This window comes from Oncorhynchus masou, chromosome 2 (genome assembly GCF_036934945.1).
Source record: "Oncorhynchus masou masou isolate Uvic2021 chromosome 2, UVic_Omas_1.1, whole genome shotgun sequence".
NCBI lineage: Eukaryota > Metazoa > Chordata > Actinopteri > Salmoniformes > Salmonidae > Oncorhynchus > Oncorhynchus masou.
Window position 1 is genome coordinate 6,360,235 of NC_088213.1, and position 13,363 is coordinate 6,373,597.

General features: G+C 44.6%; 1 protein-coding gene across 1 annotated transcript in view; it reads left to right on the forward strand.

Moving 5' to 3' along the window:
* LOC135552306 (Golgi apparatus protein 1-like) overlaps positions 1-13,363 on the forward strand; it is a 77,187-nt gene that overhangs the window by 63,264 nt on the left and 560 nt on the right. The window contains exons 14-15 of the mRNA XM_064983856.1: positions 2,268-2,496; positions 8,685-8,791. Coding sequence (XP_064839928.1) covers positions 2,268-2,496; positions 8,685-8,791 — 336 coding nt within the window. The remainder of the gene's footprint in view (positions 1-2,267; positions 2,497-8,684; positions 8,792-13,363) is intronic.

Sequence of the window (13,363 nt, forward strand, 5' to 3'; positions counted from 1 at the left end):
TGTGCTGAGGAGTGTTAATATAGACTGGACCCCCAGCTACAGATCCACTGTGCTGAGGAGGTGAGGAGTGTTAATATAGACTGGACCCCCAGCTACAGATCCACTGTGCTGAGGAGGTGAGGAGTGTTAATATAGACTGGACCCCCAGCTACAGATCCACTGTGCTGAGGAGGTGAGGAGTGTTAATATAGACTGGACCCCCAGCTACAGATCCACTGTGGTGAGGAGTGTTAATATAGACTGGACCCCCAGCTACAGATCCTCTGTGCTGAGGAGGTGAGGAGTGTTAATATAGACTGGACCCCAGCTACAGATCCTCTGTGCTGAGGAGGTGAGGAGTGTTAATATAGACTGGACCCCCAGCTACAGATCCACTGTGCTGAGGAGGTGAGGAGTGTTAATATAGACTGGACCCCCAGCTACAGATCCACTGTGCTGAGGAGGTGAGGAGTGTTAATATAGACTGGACCCCCAGCTACAGATCCACTGTGGTGAGGAGGTGAGGAGTGTTAATATAGACTGGACCCCCAGCTACAGATCCACTGTGCTGAGGAGGTGAGGAGTGTTAATATAGACTGGACCCCCAGCTACAGATCCACTGTGCTGAGGAGGTGAGGAGTGTTAATATAGACTGGACCCCCAGCTACAGATCCACTGTGCTGAGGAGTGTTAATATAGACTGGACCCCCAGCTACAGATCCACTGTGCTGAGGAGTGTTAATATAGACTGGACCCCCAGCTACAGATCCACTGTGCTGAGTAGGTGAGGAGTGTTAATATAGACTGGACCCCCAGCTACAGATCCACTGTGCTGAGTGTTAATATAGACTGGACCCCCAGCTACAGATCCACTGTGCTGAGGAGGTGAGGAGTGTTACTATAGACTGGACCCCCAGCTACAGATCCACTGTGGTGAGGAGGTGAGGAGTGTTAATATAGACTGGACCCCCAGCTACAGATCCACTGTGCTGAGGAGGTGAGGAGTGTTAATATAGACTGGACCCCAGCTACAGATCCACTGTGCTGAGGAGGTGAGGAGTGTTAATATAGACTGGACCCCCAGCTACAGATCCACTGTGCTGAGGAGGTGAGGAGTGTTAATATAGACTGGACCCCCAGCTACAGATCCACTGTGCTGAGGAGGTGAGGAGTGTTAATATAGACTGGACCCCCAGCTACAGATCCACTGTGCTGAGGAGGTGAGGAGTGTTAATATAGACTGGACCCCCAGCTACAGATCCACTGTGCTGAGGAGACCGGTCCTCTAAACCAGGCCAGACTGCTGTCCCTGAGATGGTTACTAATACATAACCCCACTGTCCTGAAGAGACCGGTCCTCTAAACCAGGCCAGACTGCTGTCCCTGAGAGATGGTTACTAATACACAACCCCACTGTCCTGAAGAGACCGGTCCTCTAAACCAGGCCAGACTGCTGTCCCTGAGATGGTTACTAATACATAACCCCACTGTCCTGAAGAGACCGGTCCTCTAAACCAGGCCAGACTGCTGTCCCTGAGAGATGGTTACTAATACACAACCCCACTGTCCTGAAGAGACCGGTCCTCTAAACTAGGCCAGACTGCTGTAAAGCATGTTCCATGTAGATAGAAGAAAGCCTTAGAAATACATTCTGAGAGCTGCAACTAGAGAATTGACATTCTCTGTCTTCCCTCTCTCTCTGTCTTCCCTCTCTCTCTGTCTTCCCTCTCTCTCTGTCTTCCCTCTCTCTCTGTCTTCCCTCTCTCTCTGTCTTCCCTCTCTCTCTGTCTTCCCTCTCTCTCTGTCTTCCCTCTCTCTCTCTTCCCTCTCTCTCTGTCTTCCCTCTCTCTCTGTCTTCCCTCTCTGTCTTCCCCCTCTCTCTGTCTTCCCCCTCTCTCTGTCTTCCCCCTCTCTCTGTCTTCCCCCTCTCTCTGTCTTCCCCCTCTCTCTGTCTTCCCCCTCTCTCTGTCTTCCCCCTCTCTCTGTCTTCCCCCTCTCTCTGTCTTCCCCCTCTCTCTGTCTTCCCTCTCTCTCTGTCTTCCCTCTCTCTCTGTCTTCCCTCTCTCTCTGTCTTCCCTCTCTCTCTGTCTTCCCTCTCTCTCTGTCTTCCCTCTCTCTCTGTCTTCCCTCTCTCTCTGTCTTCCCTCTCTCTCTGTCTTCCCTCTCTCTCTGTCTTCCCTCTCTCTCTGTCTTCTCTCTCTCTCTGTCTTCCCTCTCTCTCTCTTCTCTCTCTCTCTACCTTCCTCCCTCTGTTCCCCTCTCCCTCCCTCCCCCTGTCACTCCTCTAGATCCCCGGTCTGTGTGCGGAGGAGGCAGTGGCCCAGGAGCAGACAGGTCAGGTGGAGGAGTGTCTGAAGGCCAACCTGTTGAAGATCAAACATGACTTGTGTAAGAAGGAGGTGCTGAACATGTTGAAGGAGAGCAAGGCAGACGTCTTCGTTGATCCTGTCCTCCACACGGCCTGTGCCCTTGACCTCAAACACCAGTGTGCTGCCGTCACGCCGGGCAGAGGACGACGTGAGTCCCTCCCACCTGTCTGTTCACAGCCATAGTATTTAGTAATGACATAGGGGTATATTTACCTTCTACACCACCAAGATAGTATTTAGTAATGACATAGGGGTATATTCACCACCATGATAGTATTTAGTAAGGACATGGAGGTATATTCACCTTCTACACCACCATGATAGTATTTAGTAATGACATAGTGGTATTTTCACCTTCTACACCACCATGATAGTATTTAGTAATGACATGGAGGTATATTCACCTTCTACACCACCATGATAGTATTTAGTAATGACATAGAGGTATATTCACCACCATGATAGTATTTAGTAATGACATGGAGGTATATTCACCTTCTACACCACCATGATAGTATTTAGTAATGACATGGAGGTATATTCACCACCATGATAGTATTTAGTAATGACATAGAGGTATATTCATCTTCTACACCACCATGATAGTATTTAGTAATGACATGGAGGTATATTCACCTTCTACACCTCCATGATAGTATTTAGTAATGACATGGAGGTATATTCACCACCATGATAGTATTTAGTAATGACATGGAGGTATATTCACCTTCTACACCACCATGATAGTATTTAGTAATGACATGGAGGTATATTCACCTTCTACACCTCCATGATAGTATTTAGTAATGACATGGAGGTATATTCACCACCATGATAGTATTTAGTAATGACATGGAGGTATATTCACCTTCTACACCACCATGATAGTATTTAGTAATGACATAGAGGTATATTCACCACCATGATAGTATTTAGTAATGACATGGAGGTATATTCACCTTCTACACCACCATGATAGTATTTAGTAATGACATGGAGGTATATACACCACCATGATAGTATTTAGTAATGACATGGAGGTATATTCACCTTCTACACCACCATGATAGTATTTAGTAATGACATGGAGGTATATTCACCTTCTACACCACCATGATAGTATTTAGTAATGACATGGAGGTATATTCACCACCATGATAGTATTTAGTAATGACATAGAGGTATATTCACCACCATGATAGTATTTAGTAATGACATGGAGGTATATTCACCACCATGATAGTATTTAGTAATGACATAGAGGTATATTCACCACCATGATAGTATTTAGTAATGACATAGAGGTATATTCACCTTCTACACCACCATGATAGTATTTAGTAATGACATAGAGGTATATTCACCACCATGATAGTATTTAGTAATGACATAGTGGTATATTCACCTTCTACACCACCATGATAGTATTTAGTAATGACATGGAGGTATATTCACCTTCTACACCTCCATGATAGTATTTAGTAATGACATGGAGGTATATTCACCACCATGATAGTATTTAGTAATGACATAGAGGTATATTCACCACCATGATAGTATTTAGTAATGACATGGAGGTATATTCACCTTCTACACCACCATGATAGTATTTAGTAATGACATGGAGGTATATTCACCACCATGATAGTATTTAGTAATGACATGGAGGTATATTCACCTTCTACACCACCATGATAGTATTTAGTAATGACATGGAGGTATATACACCTTCTACACCATCATGATAGTATTTAGTAATGACATGGAGGTATATTCACCTTCTACACCACCATGATAGTATTTAATAATGACATGGAGGTATATTCACCACCATGATAGTATTTAGTAATGACATGGAGGTATATTCACCACCATGATAGTATTTAGTAATGACATGGAGGTATATTCACCACCATGATAGTATTTAGTAATGACATAGAGGTATATTCACCTCCATGATAGTATTTAGTAATGACATGGAGGTATATTCACCTTCTACACCACCATGATAGTATTTAGTAATGACATGGAGGTATATTCACCTTCTACACCACCATGATAGTATTTAGTAATGACATGGAGGTATGTTCACCTTCTACACCACCATGATAGTATTTAGTAATGACATGGAGGTATATTCACCACCATGATAGTATTTAGTAATGACATGGAGGTATATTCACCTTCTACACCACCATGATAGTATTTAGTAATGACATGGAGGTATATTCACCACCATGATAGTATTTAGTAATGACATGGAGGTATATTCACCACCATGATAGTATTTAGTAATGACATGGAGGTATATTCACTTTCTACACCACCATGATAGTATTTAGTAATGACATAGAGGTATATTCACCACCATGATAGTATTTAGTAATGACATGGAGGTATATTCACCACCATGATAGTATTTAGTAATGACATGGAGGTATATTCACCACCATGATAGTATTTAGTAATGACATGGAGGTATATTCACCACCATGATAGTATTTAGTAATGACATGGAGGTATATTCACCACCATGATAGTATTTAGTAATGACATAGAGGTATGTTCACCTTCTACACCACCATGATAGTATTTAGTAATGACATGGAGGTATATTCACCTTCTACACCACCATGATAGTATTTAGTAATGACATGGAGTTATATTCACCACCATGATAGTATTTAGTAATGACATGGAGTTATATTCACCTTCTACACCACCATGATAGTATTTAGTAATGACATAGAGGTATATTCACCACCATGATAGTATTTAGTAATGACATGGAGGTATATTCACCTTCTACACCACCATGATAGTATTTAGTAATGACATGGAGGTATATTCACCTTCTACACCACCATGATAGTATTTAGTAATGACATAGTGGTATATTCACCTTCTACACCACCATGATAGTATTTAGTAATGACATGGAGGTATATTCACCACCATGATAGTATTTAGTAATGACATGGAGGTATATTCACCACCATGATAGTATTTAGTAATGACATAGTGGTATATTCACCACCATGATAGTATTTAGTAAGGACATAGAGGTATATTCACCTTCTACACCACCATGATAGTATTTAGTAATGACATGGAGGTATATTCACCACCATGATAGTATTTAGTAATGACATAGAGGTATATTCACCACCATGATAGTATTTAGTAATGACATGGAGGTATATTCACCTTCTACACCTCCATGATAGTATTTAGTAATGACATGGAGGTATATTCACCACCATGATAGTATTTAGTAATGACATGGAGGTATATTCACCTTCTACACCACCATGATAGTATTTAGTAATGACATGGAGGTATATTCACCTTCTACACTACCATGATAGTATTTAGTAATGACATGGAGGTATATTCACCACCATGATAGTATTTAGTAATGACATAGAGGTATATTCACCACCATGATAGTATTTAGTAATGACATGGAGGTATATTCACCTTCTACACCACCATGATAGTATTTAGTAATGACATGGAGGTATATTCACCACCATGATAGTATTTAGTAATGACATGGAGGTATATTCACCACCATGATAGTATTTAGTAATGACATAGAGGTATATTCACCACCATGATAGTATTTAGTAATGACATGGAGGTATATACACCTTCTACACCACCATGATAGTATTTAGTAATGACATGGAGGTATATTCACCTTCTACACCACCATGATAGTATTTAGTAATGACATGGAGGTATATTCACCTTCTACACCACCATGATAGTATTTAGTAATGACATAGAGGTATATTCACCACCATGATAGTATTTAGTAATGACATGGAGGTATATTCACCTTCTACACCACCATGATAGTATTTAGTAATGACATGGAGGTATATTCACCACCATGATAGTATTTAGTAATGACATGGAGGTATATTCACCACCATGATAGTATTTAGTAATGACATAGAGGTATATTCACCTTCTACACCACCATGATAGTATTTAGTAATGACATAGAGGTATATTCACCACCATGATAGTATTTAGTAATGACATGGAGGTATATTCACCTCCATGATAGTATTTAGTAATGACATAGAGGTATATTCACCACCATGATAGTATTTAGTAATGACATGGAGGTATATTCACCACCATGATAGTATTTAGTAATGACATGGAGGTATATTCACCACCATGATAGTATTTAGTAATGACATAGAGGTATATTCACCTTCTACACCACCATGATAGTATTTAGTAATGACATAGAGGTATATTCACCACCATGATAGTATTTAGTAATGACATGGAGGTATATTCACCTCCATGATAGTATTTAGTAATGACATAGAGGTATATTCACCACCATGATAGTATTTAGTAATGACATGGAGGTATATTCACCTTCTACACCACCATGATAGTATTTAGTAATGACATGGAGGTATATTCACCTTCTACACCTCCATGATAGTATTTAGTAATGACATGGAGGTATATTCACCACCATGATAGTATTTAGTAATGACATGGAGGTATATTCACCTTCTACACCACCATGATAGTATTTAGTAATTACATGGAGGTATATTCACCTTCTACACCACCATGATAGTATTTAGTAATGACATGGAGGTATATACACCACCATGATAGTATTTAGTAATGACATAGAGGTATATTCACCACCATGATAGTATTTAGTAATGACATGGAGGTATATTCACCACCATGATAGTATTTAGTAATGACATAGAGGTATATTCACCTTCTACACCACCATGATAGTATTTAGTAATGACATGGAGGTATATTTACCACCATGATAGTATTTAATAATGACATGGAGGTATATTCACCACCATGATAGTATTTAGTAATGACATGGAGGTATATTCACCTTCTACACCACCATGATAGTATTTAATAATGACATGGAGGTATATTCACCACCATGATAGTATTTAATAATGACATGGATGTATATTCACCACCATGATAGTATTTAGTAATGACATGGAGGTATATTCACCTCCATGATAGTATTTAGTAATGACATGGAGGTATATTCACCTCCATGATAGTATTTAGTAATGACATAGAGGTATATTCACCTTCTACACCACCATGATAGTATTTAGTAATGACATAGTGGTATATACACCTTCTACACCACCATGATAGTATTTAGTAATGACATAGAGGTATATTCACCACCATGATAGTATTTAGTAATGACATGGAGGTATATTCACCACCATGATAGTATTTAGTAATGACATGGAGGTATATTCACCTTCTACACCACCATGATAGTATTTAGTAATGACATAGAGGTATATTCACCACCATGATAGTATTTAGTAATGACATGGAGGTATATTCACCACCATGATAGTATTTAGTAATGACATGGAGGTATGTTCACCTTCTACACCACCATGATAGTATTTAGTAATGACATGGAGGTATATTCACCTTCTACACCACCATGATAGTATTTAGTAAGGACATCTCTCTCTCTCTCTCTCTTTCCCCCTCCCTCTCTCCCCCCTCCCTCTCTCTCTCCCTCCTCTCTCTCCCCCCTCCCTCTCTCTCTCCCTCCTCTCTCTCCCCCCTCCCTCTCTCCCCTTCTCTCTCTCTCTCCCTCCTCTCTCCCCCTATCTCTCTCCCTCCTCTCTCTCTCCCTCCTCTCTCTCTCCCTCCTCTCTCTCTCTCTCCCCTTCTCTCTCTCCCCTTCTCTCTCTCTCCCTCCTCTCGCTCCCTCCTCTCTCCCCCTCCCTCTCATTCTCTCTCCCCCTCTCTCTCTCCGCTCCCTCTCCCTCTCTCCCTCCCTCTCTCTCTCTCTCTCTCTCTCTCTCTCTCTCTCTCTCTCCATTTCTCTCTCCATTTCTCTCCTCTCCCCCATCTCTTTCCCCTCTCTTTCCCCTTCTCCCTCCTCTCTCCCCCTCCCTCTCTCTCTCTCCCTCCTCTCTCCCCCTCCTCTCTCTCCCCCTCCCTGTCTCGCCCCCTCCCTCTCTCTCGCTCACTCTCTCTCCCCTCCCTCTCTCCCTCCTCTCTCTCTCCCTCCTCTCTCTCTCTCTCCTCTCTCTCTCTCTCCATTTCTCTCTCCATTTCTCTCCTCTCCCCCTCTCTCTCTTTCCCCTCTCTCTTTCCCCTTCTCCCTCCTCTCTCCCCCTCCCTCTCTCTTTCCCCTCTCTCTTTCCCCTTCTCCCTCCTCTCTCCCCCTCCCTCTCTCTCCCCCTCCCTCTCTCTCTATCTCTCCCTCCTCTCTCCCCCCTCCTCTCTCTCCCCCTCCCTGTCTCTCCCCCCTCCCTCTCTCTCCCTCCCTACCAGAGATGTCATGTCTACTGGAGTCATTGCAGGATAAGAGAGTCCGTCTGCAGCCAGAGTGTAAGAAGAGACTCCAGGACCGCATGGACATGTGGAGCTACGCTGCCAAGGTTATTATACACTCCTTTAACCTGGCAGCTGCAGGGTTTTCCCCTTTAATAACCTGGCAGCTGCAGTGGTTTCCCCTTTAATAACCTGGCAGCTGCAGGGTTTCCCCTTTAATAACCTGGCAGCTGCAGGGTTTCCCCTTTAATAACCTGGCAGCTGCAGGGTTTCCCCTTTAATAACCTGGCAGCTGCAGGGTTTCCCCTTTAATAACCTGGCAGCTGCAGGGTTTCCCCTTTAATAACCTGGCAGCTGCAGGGTTTCCCCTTTAATAACCTGGCAGCTGCAGGGTTTCCCCTTTAATAACCTGGCAGCTGCAGGGTTTCCCCTTTAATAACCTGGCAGCTGCAGGGTTTCCCCTTTAATAACCTGGCAGCTGCAGGGTTTCCCCTTTAATAACCTGGCAGCTGCAGGGTTTCCCCTTTAATAACCTGGCAGCTGCAGGGTTTCCCCTTTAATAACCTGGCAGCTGCAGGGTTTCCCCTTTAATAACCTGGCAGCTGCAGGGTTTCCCCTTTAATAACCTGGCAGCTGCAGGGTTTCCCCTTTAATAACCTGGCAGCTGCAGGGTTTCCCCTTTAATAACTTGGCAGCTGCAGGGTTTCCCCTTTAATAACCTGGCAGCTGCAGGGTTTCCCCTTTAATAACCTGGCAGCTGCAGTGGGTTCCCCTTTAATAACCTGACACCTGCAGTGGGTTCCCCTTTAATAACTTGACACCTGCAGTGGTTTCCCCTTTAATAACCTGACACCTGCAGTGGTTTCCCCTTTAATAACCTGCAGTGGGTTCCCCTTTAATAACCTGACACCTGCAGTGGGTTCCCCTTTAATAACCTGACACCTGCAGTTGTTTCCCCTTTAATAACCTGACACCTGCAGTTGTTTCCCCTTTAATAACCTGCAGTGGTTTCCCCTTTAATAACCTGACACCTGCAGTTGTTTCCCCTTTAATAACCTGCAGTGGGTTCCCCTTTAATAACTTGACACCTGCAGTGGTTTCCCCTTTAATAACCTGACACCTGCAGGGTTTCCCCTTTAATAACCTGACACCTGCAGGGTTTCCCCTTTAATAACCTGACACCTGCAGTGGTTTCCCCTTTAATAACCTGACACCTGCAGTGGTTTCCCCTTTAATAACCTGCAGTGGTTCCCCTTTAATAACCTGACACCTGCAGTGGGTTCCCCTTTAATAACTTGACACCTGCAGTGGTTTCCCCTTTAATAACCTGACACCTGCAGTTGTTTCCCCTTTAATAACTTGCAGTGGTTTCCCCTTTAATAACCTGACACCTGCAGGGTTTCCCCTTTAATAACCTGACACCTGCAGTGGGTTCCCCTTTAATAACCTGTAGTGGTTTCCCCTTTAATTAAACCTGACACCTGCAGTGGGTTCCCCTTTAATAACCTGACACCTGCAGTTGTTTCCCCTTTAATAACCTGACACCTGCAGTGGGTTCCCCTTTAATAACCTGCAGTGGTTTCCCCTTTAATAACCTGACACCTGCAGTGGGTTCCCCTTTAATAACCTGACACCTGCAGTTGTTTCCCCTTTAATAACCTGACACCTGCAGGGTTTCCCCTTTAATAACCTGACACCTGCAGTGGGTTCCCCTTTAATAACCTGACACCTGCAGTGGGTTCCCCTTTAATAACCTGACACCTGCAGTGGGTTCCCCTTTAATAACCTGACACCTGCAGTGGGTTCCCCTTTAATAACCTGCAGTGGTTTCCCCTTTAATAACCTGCAGTGGTTTCCCCTTTAATAACCTGACACCTGCAGTGGTTTCCCCTTTAATAACCTGACACCTGCAGTGGTTTCCCCTTTAATAACCTGACACCTGCAGTAGTTTCCCCTTTAATAACCTGACACCTGCAGTGGTTTCCCCTTTAATAACCTGACACCTGCAGTGCTTTCCCCTTTAATAACCTGACACCTGCAGTGGGTTCCCCTTTAATAACCTGACACCTGCAGTGGTTTCCCCTTTAATAACCTGCAGTAGTTTCCCCTTTAATAACCTGACACCTGCAGTGGGTTCCCCTTTAATAACTTGACACCTGCAGTGGTTTCCCCTTTAATAACCTGACACCTGCAGTTGGTTCCCCTTTAATAACCTGACACCTGCAGTGGGTTCCCCTTTAATAACCTGCAGTAGTTTCCCCTTTAATAACCTGACACCTGCAGTGGTTTCCCCTTTAATAACCTGCAGTGGTTTCCCCTTTAATAACCTGACACCTGTAGTGGTTTCCCCTTTAATAACCTGCAGTGGTTTCCCCTTTAATAACCTGCAGGGTTTCCCTTTTAATAACCTGACACCTGCAGTTGTTTCCCCTTTAATAACCTGACACCTGCAGTTGTTTCCCCTTTAATAACCTGACACCTGCAGTTGTTTCCCCTTTAATAACCTGCAGTGGTTTCCCCTTTAATAACCTGACACCTGCAGTGGGTTCCCCTTTAATAACCTGACACCTGCAGTTGTTTCCCCTTTAATAACCTGACACCTGCAGTTGTTTCCCCTTTAATAACCTGACACCTGCAGTGGGTTCCCCTTTAATAACCTGACACCTGCAGTTGTTTCCCCTTTAATAACCTGACACCTGCAGTTGTTTCCCCTTTAATAACCTGCAGTGGTTTCCCCTTTAATAACCTGACACCTGCAGGGTTTCCCCTTTAATAACCTGACACCTGCAGGGTTTCCCCTTTAATAACCTGCAGTGGTTTCCCCTTTAATAACCTGACACCTGCAGTGGGTTCCCCTTTAATAACCTGACACCTGCAGTGGTTTCCCCTTTAATAACCTGCAGTGGTTTCCCCTTTAATAACCTGCGGTGGTTTCCCCTTTAATAACCTGACACCTGCAGTGGTTTCCCCTTTAATAACCTGACACCTGCAGTGGTTTCCCCTTTAATAACCTGACACCTGCAGTGGTTTCCCCTTTAATAACCTGCAGTGGTTTCCCCTTTAATAACCTGCGGTGGTTTCCCCTTTAATAACCTGACACCTGCAGTTGTTTCCCTTTTAATAACCAGACACCTGCAGTGGGTTCCCCTTTAATAACCTGACACCTGCAGTTGTTTCCCCTTTAATAACCTGACACCTGCAGTTGTTTCCCCTTTAATAACCTGCAGTGGTTTCCCCTTTAATAACCTGACACCTGCAGGGTTTCCCCTTTAATAACCTGCAGTGGTTTCCCCTTTAATAACCTGACACCTGCAGTGGGTTCCCCTTTAATAACCTGACACCTGCAGTGGTTTCCCCTTTAATAACCTGCAGGGTTTCCCCTTTAATAACCTGCAGTGGTTTCCCCTTTAATAACCTGACACCTGCAGTGGGTTCCCCTTTAATAACCTGACACCTGCAGTGGTTTCCCCTTTAATAACCTGCGGTGGTTTCCCCTTTAATAACCTGACACCTGCAGTGGTTTCCCCTTTAATAACCTGACACCTGCAGTGGTTTCCCCTTTAATAACCTGACACCTGCAGTGGTTTCCCCTTTAATAACCTGACACCTGCGGTGGTTTCCCCTTTAATAACCTGACACCTGCAGTGGGTTCCCCTTTAATAACCTGCAGTGGTTTCCCCTTTAATAACCTGCAGTGGTTTCCCCTTTAATAACCTGACACCTGCAGTGGTTTCCCCTTTAATAACCTGACACCTGCAGTGGTTTCCCCTTTAATAACCTGACACCTGCAGTGGGTTCCCCTTTAATAACCTGACACCTGCAGGGTTTCCCCTTTAATAACCTGACACCTGCAGTGGTTTCCCCTTTAATAACCTGACACCTGCAGTGGTTTCCCCTTTAATAACCTCTAATAATTCCCCCACCCCCAGGTGGTGACCTCCCCCTCTAATAATTCCCCCCCCAGGTGGTGACCTCCCCCTCTAATAATCCCCCCTCGCAGGTGGTGAACTCCCCCTCTAATAATCCCCCCCCCCCCAGGTGGTGACCTCCCCCTCTAATAATTCCCCCCCCCAGGTGGTGACCTCCCCCTCTAATAATCCCCCCGGGTGGTGACCTCCCCCTCTAATAATTCCCCCCCCCAGGTGGTGACCTCGCCCTCTAATAATTCCCTCTCTCCCCCCCAGGTGGTGACCTCCCCTCTAATAATCCCCCCCAGGTGGTGACCTCCCCCTCTAATAATCCCCCCAGGTGGTGACCTCCCCCTCTAATAATCCCCCCAGGTGGTGACCTCCCCCTCTAATAATCCCCCCAGGTGGTGACCTCCCCCTCTAATAATTCCCTCTCTCCCCCCAGGTGGTGACCTCCCCCTCTAATAATCCCCCCCCCCAGGTGGTGACCACCCCCTCTAATAATTCCCTCTCTCCCCCCCCCAGGTGGTGACCTCCCCCTCTAATAATTCCCCCTCCAGGTGGTGACCTCGCCCTCTAATAATTCCCTCTCTCCCCCCCAGGTGGTGACCTCGCCCTCTAATAATTCCCTCTCTCCCCCCCAGGTGGTGACCTCGCCCTCTAATAATTCCCCCCTCCAGGTGGTGACCTCGCCCTCTAATAATTCCCTCTCTCCCCCCCAGGTGGTGACCTCGCCCTCTAATAATTCCCTCTCTCCCCCCCAGGTGGTGA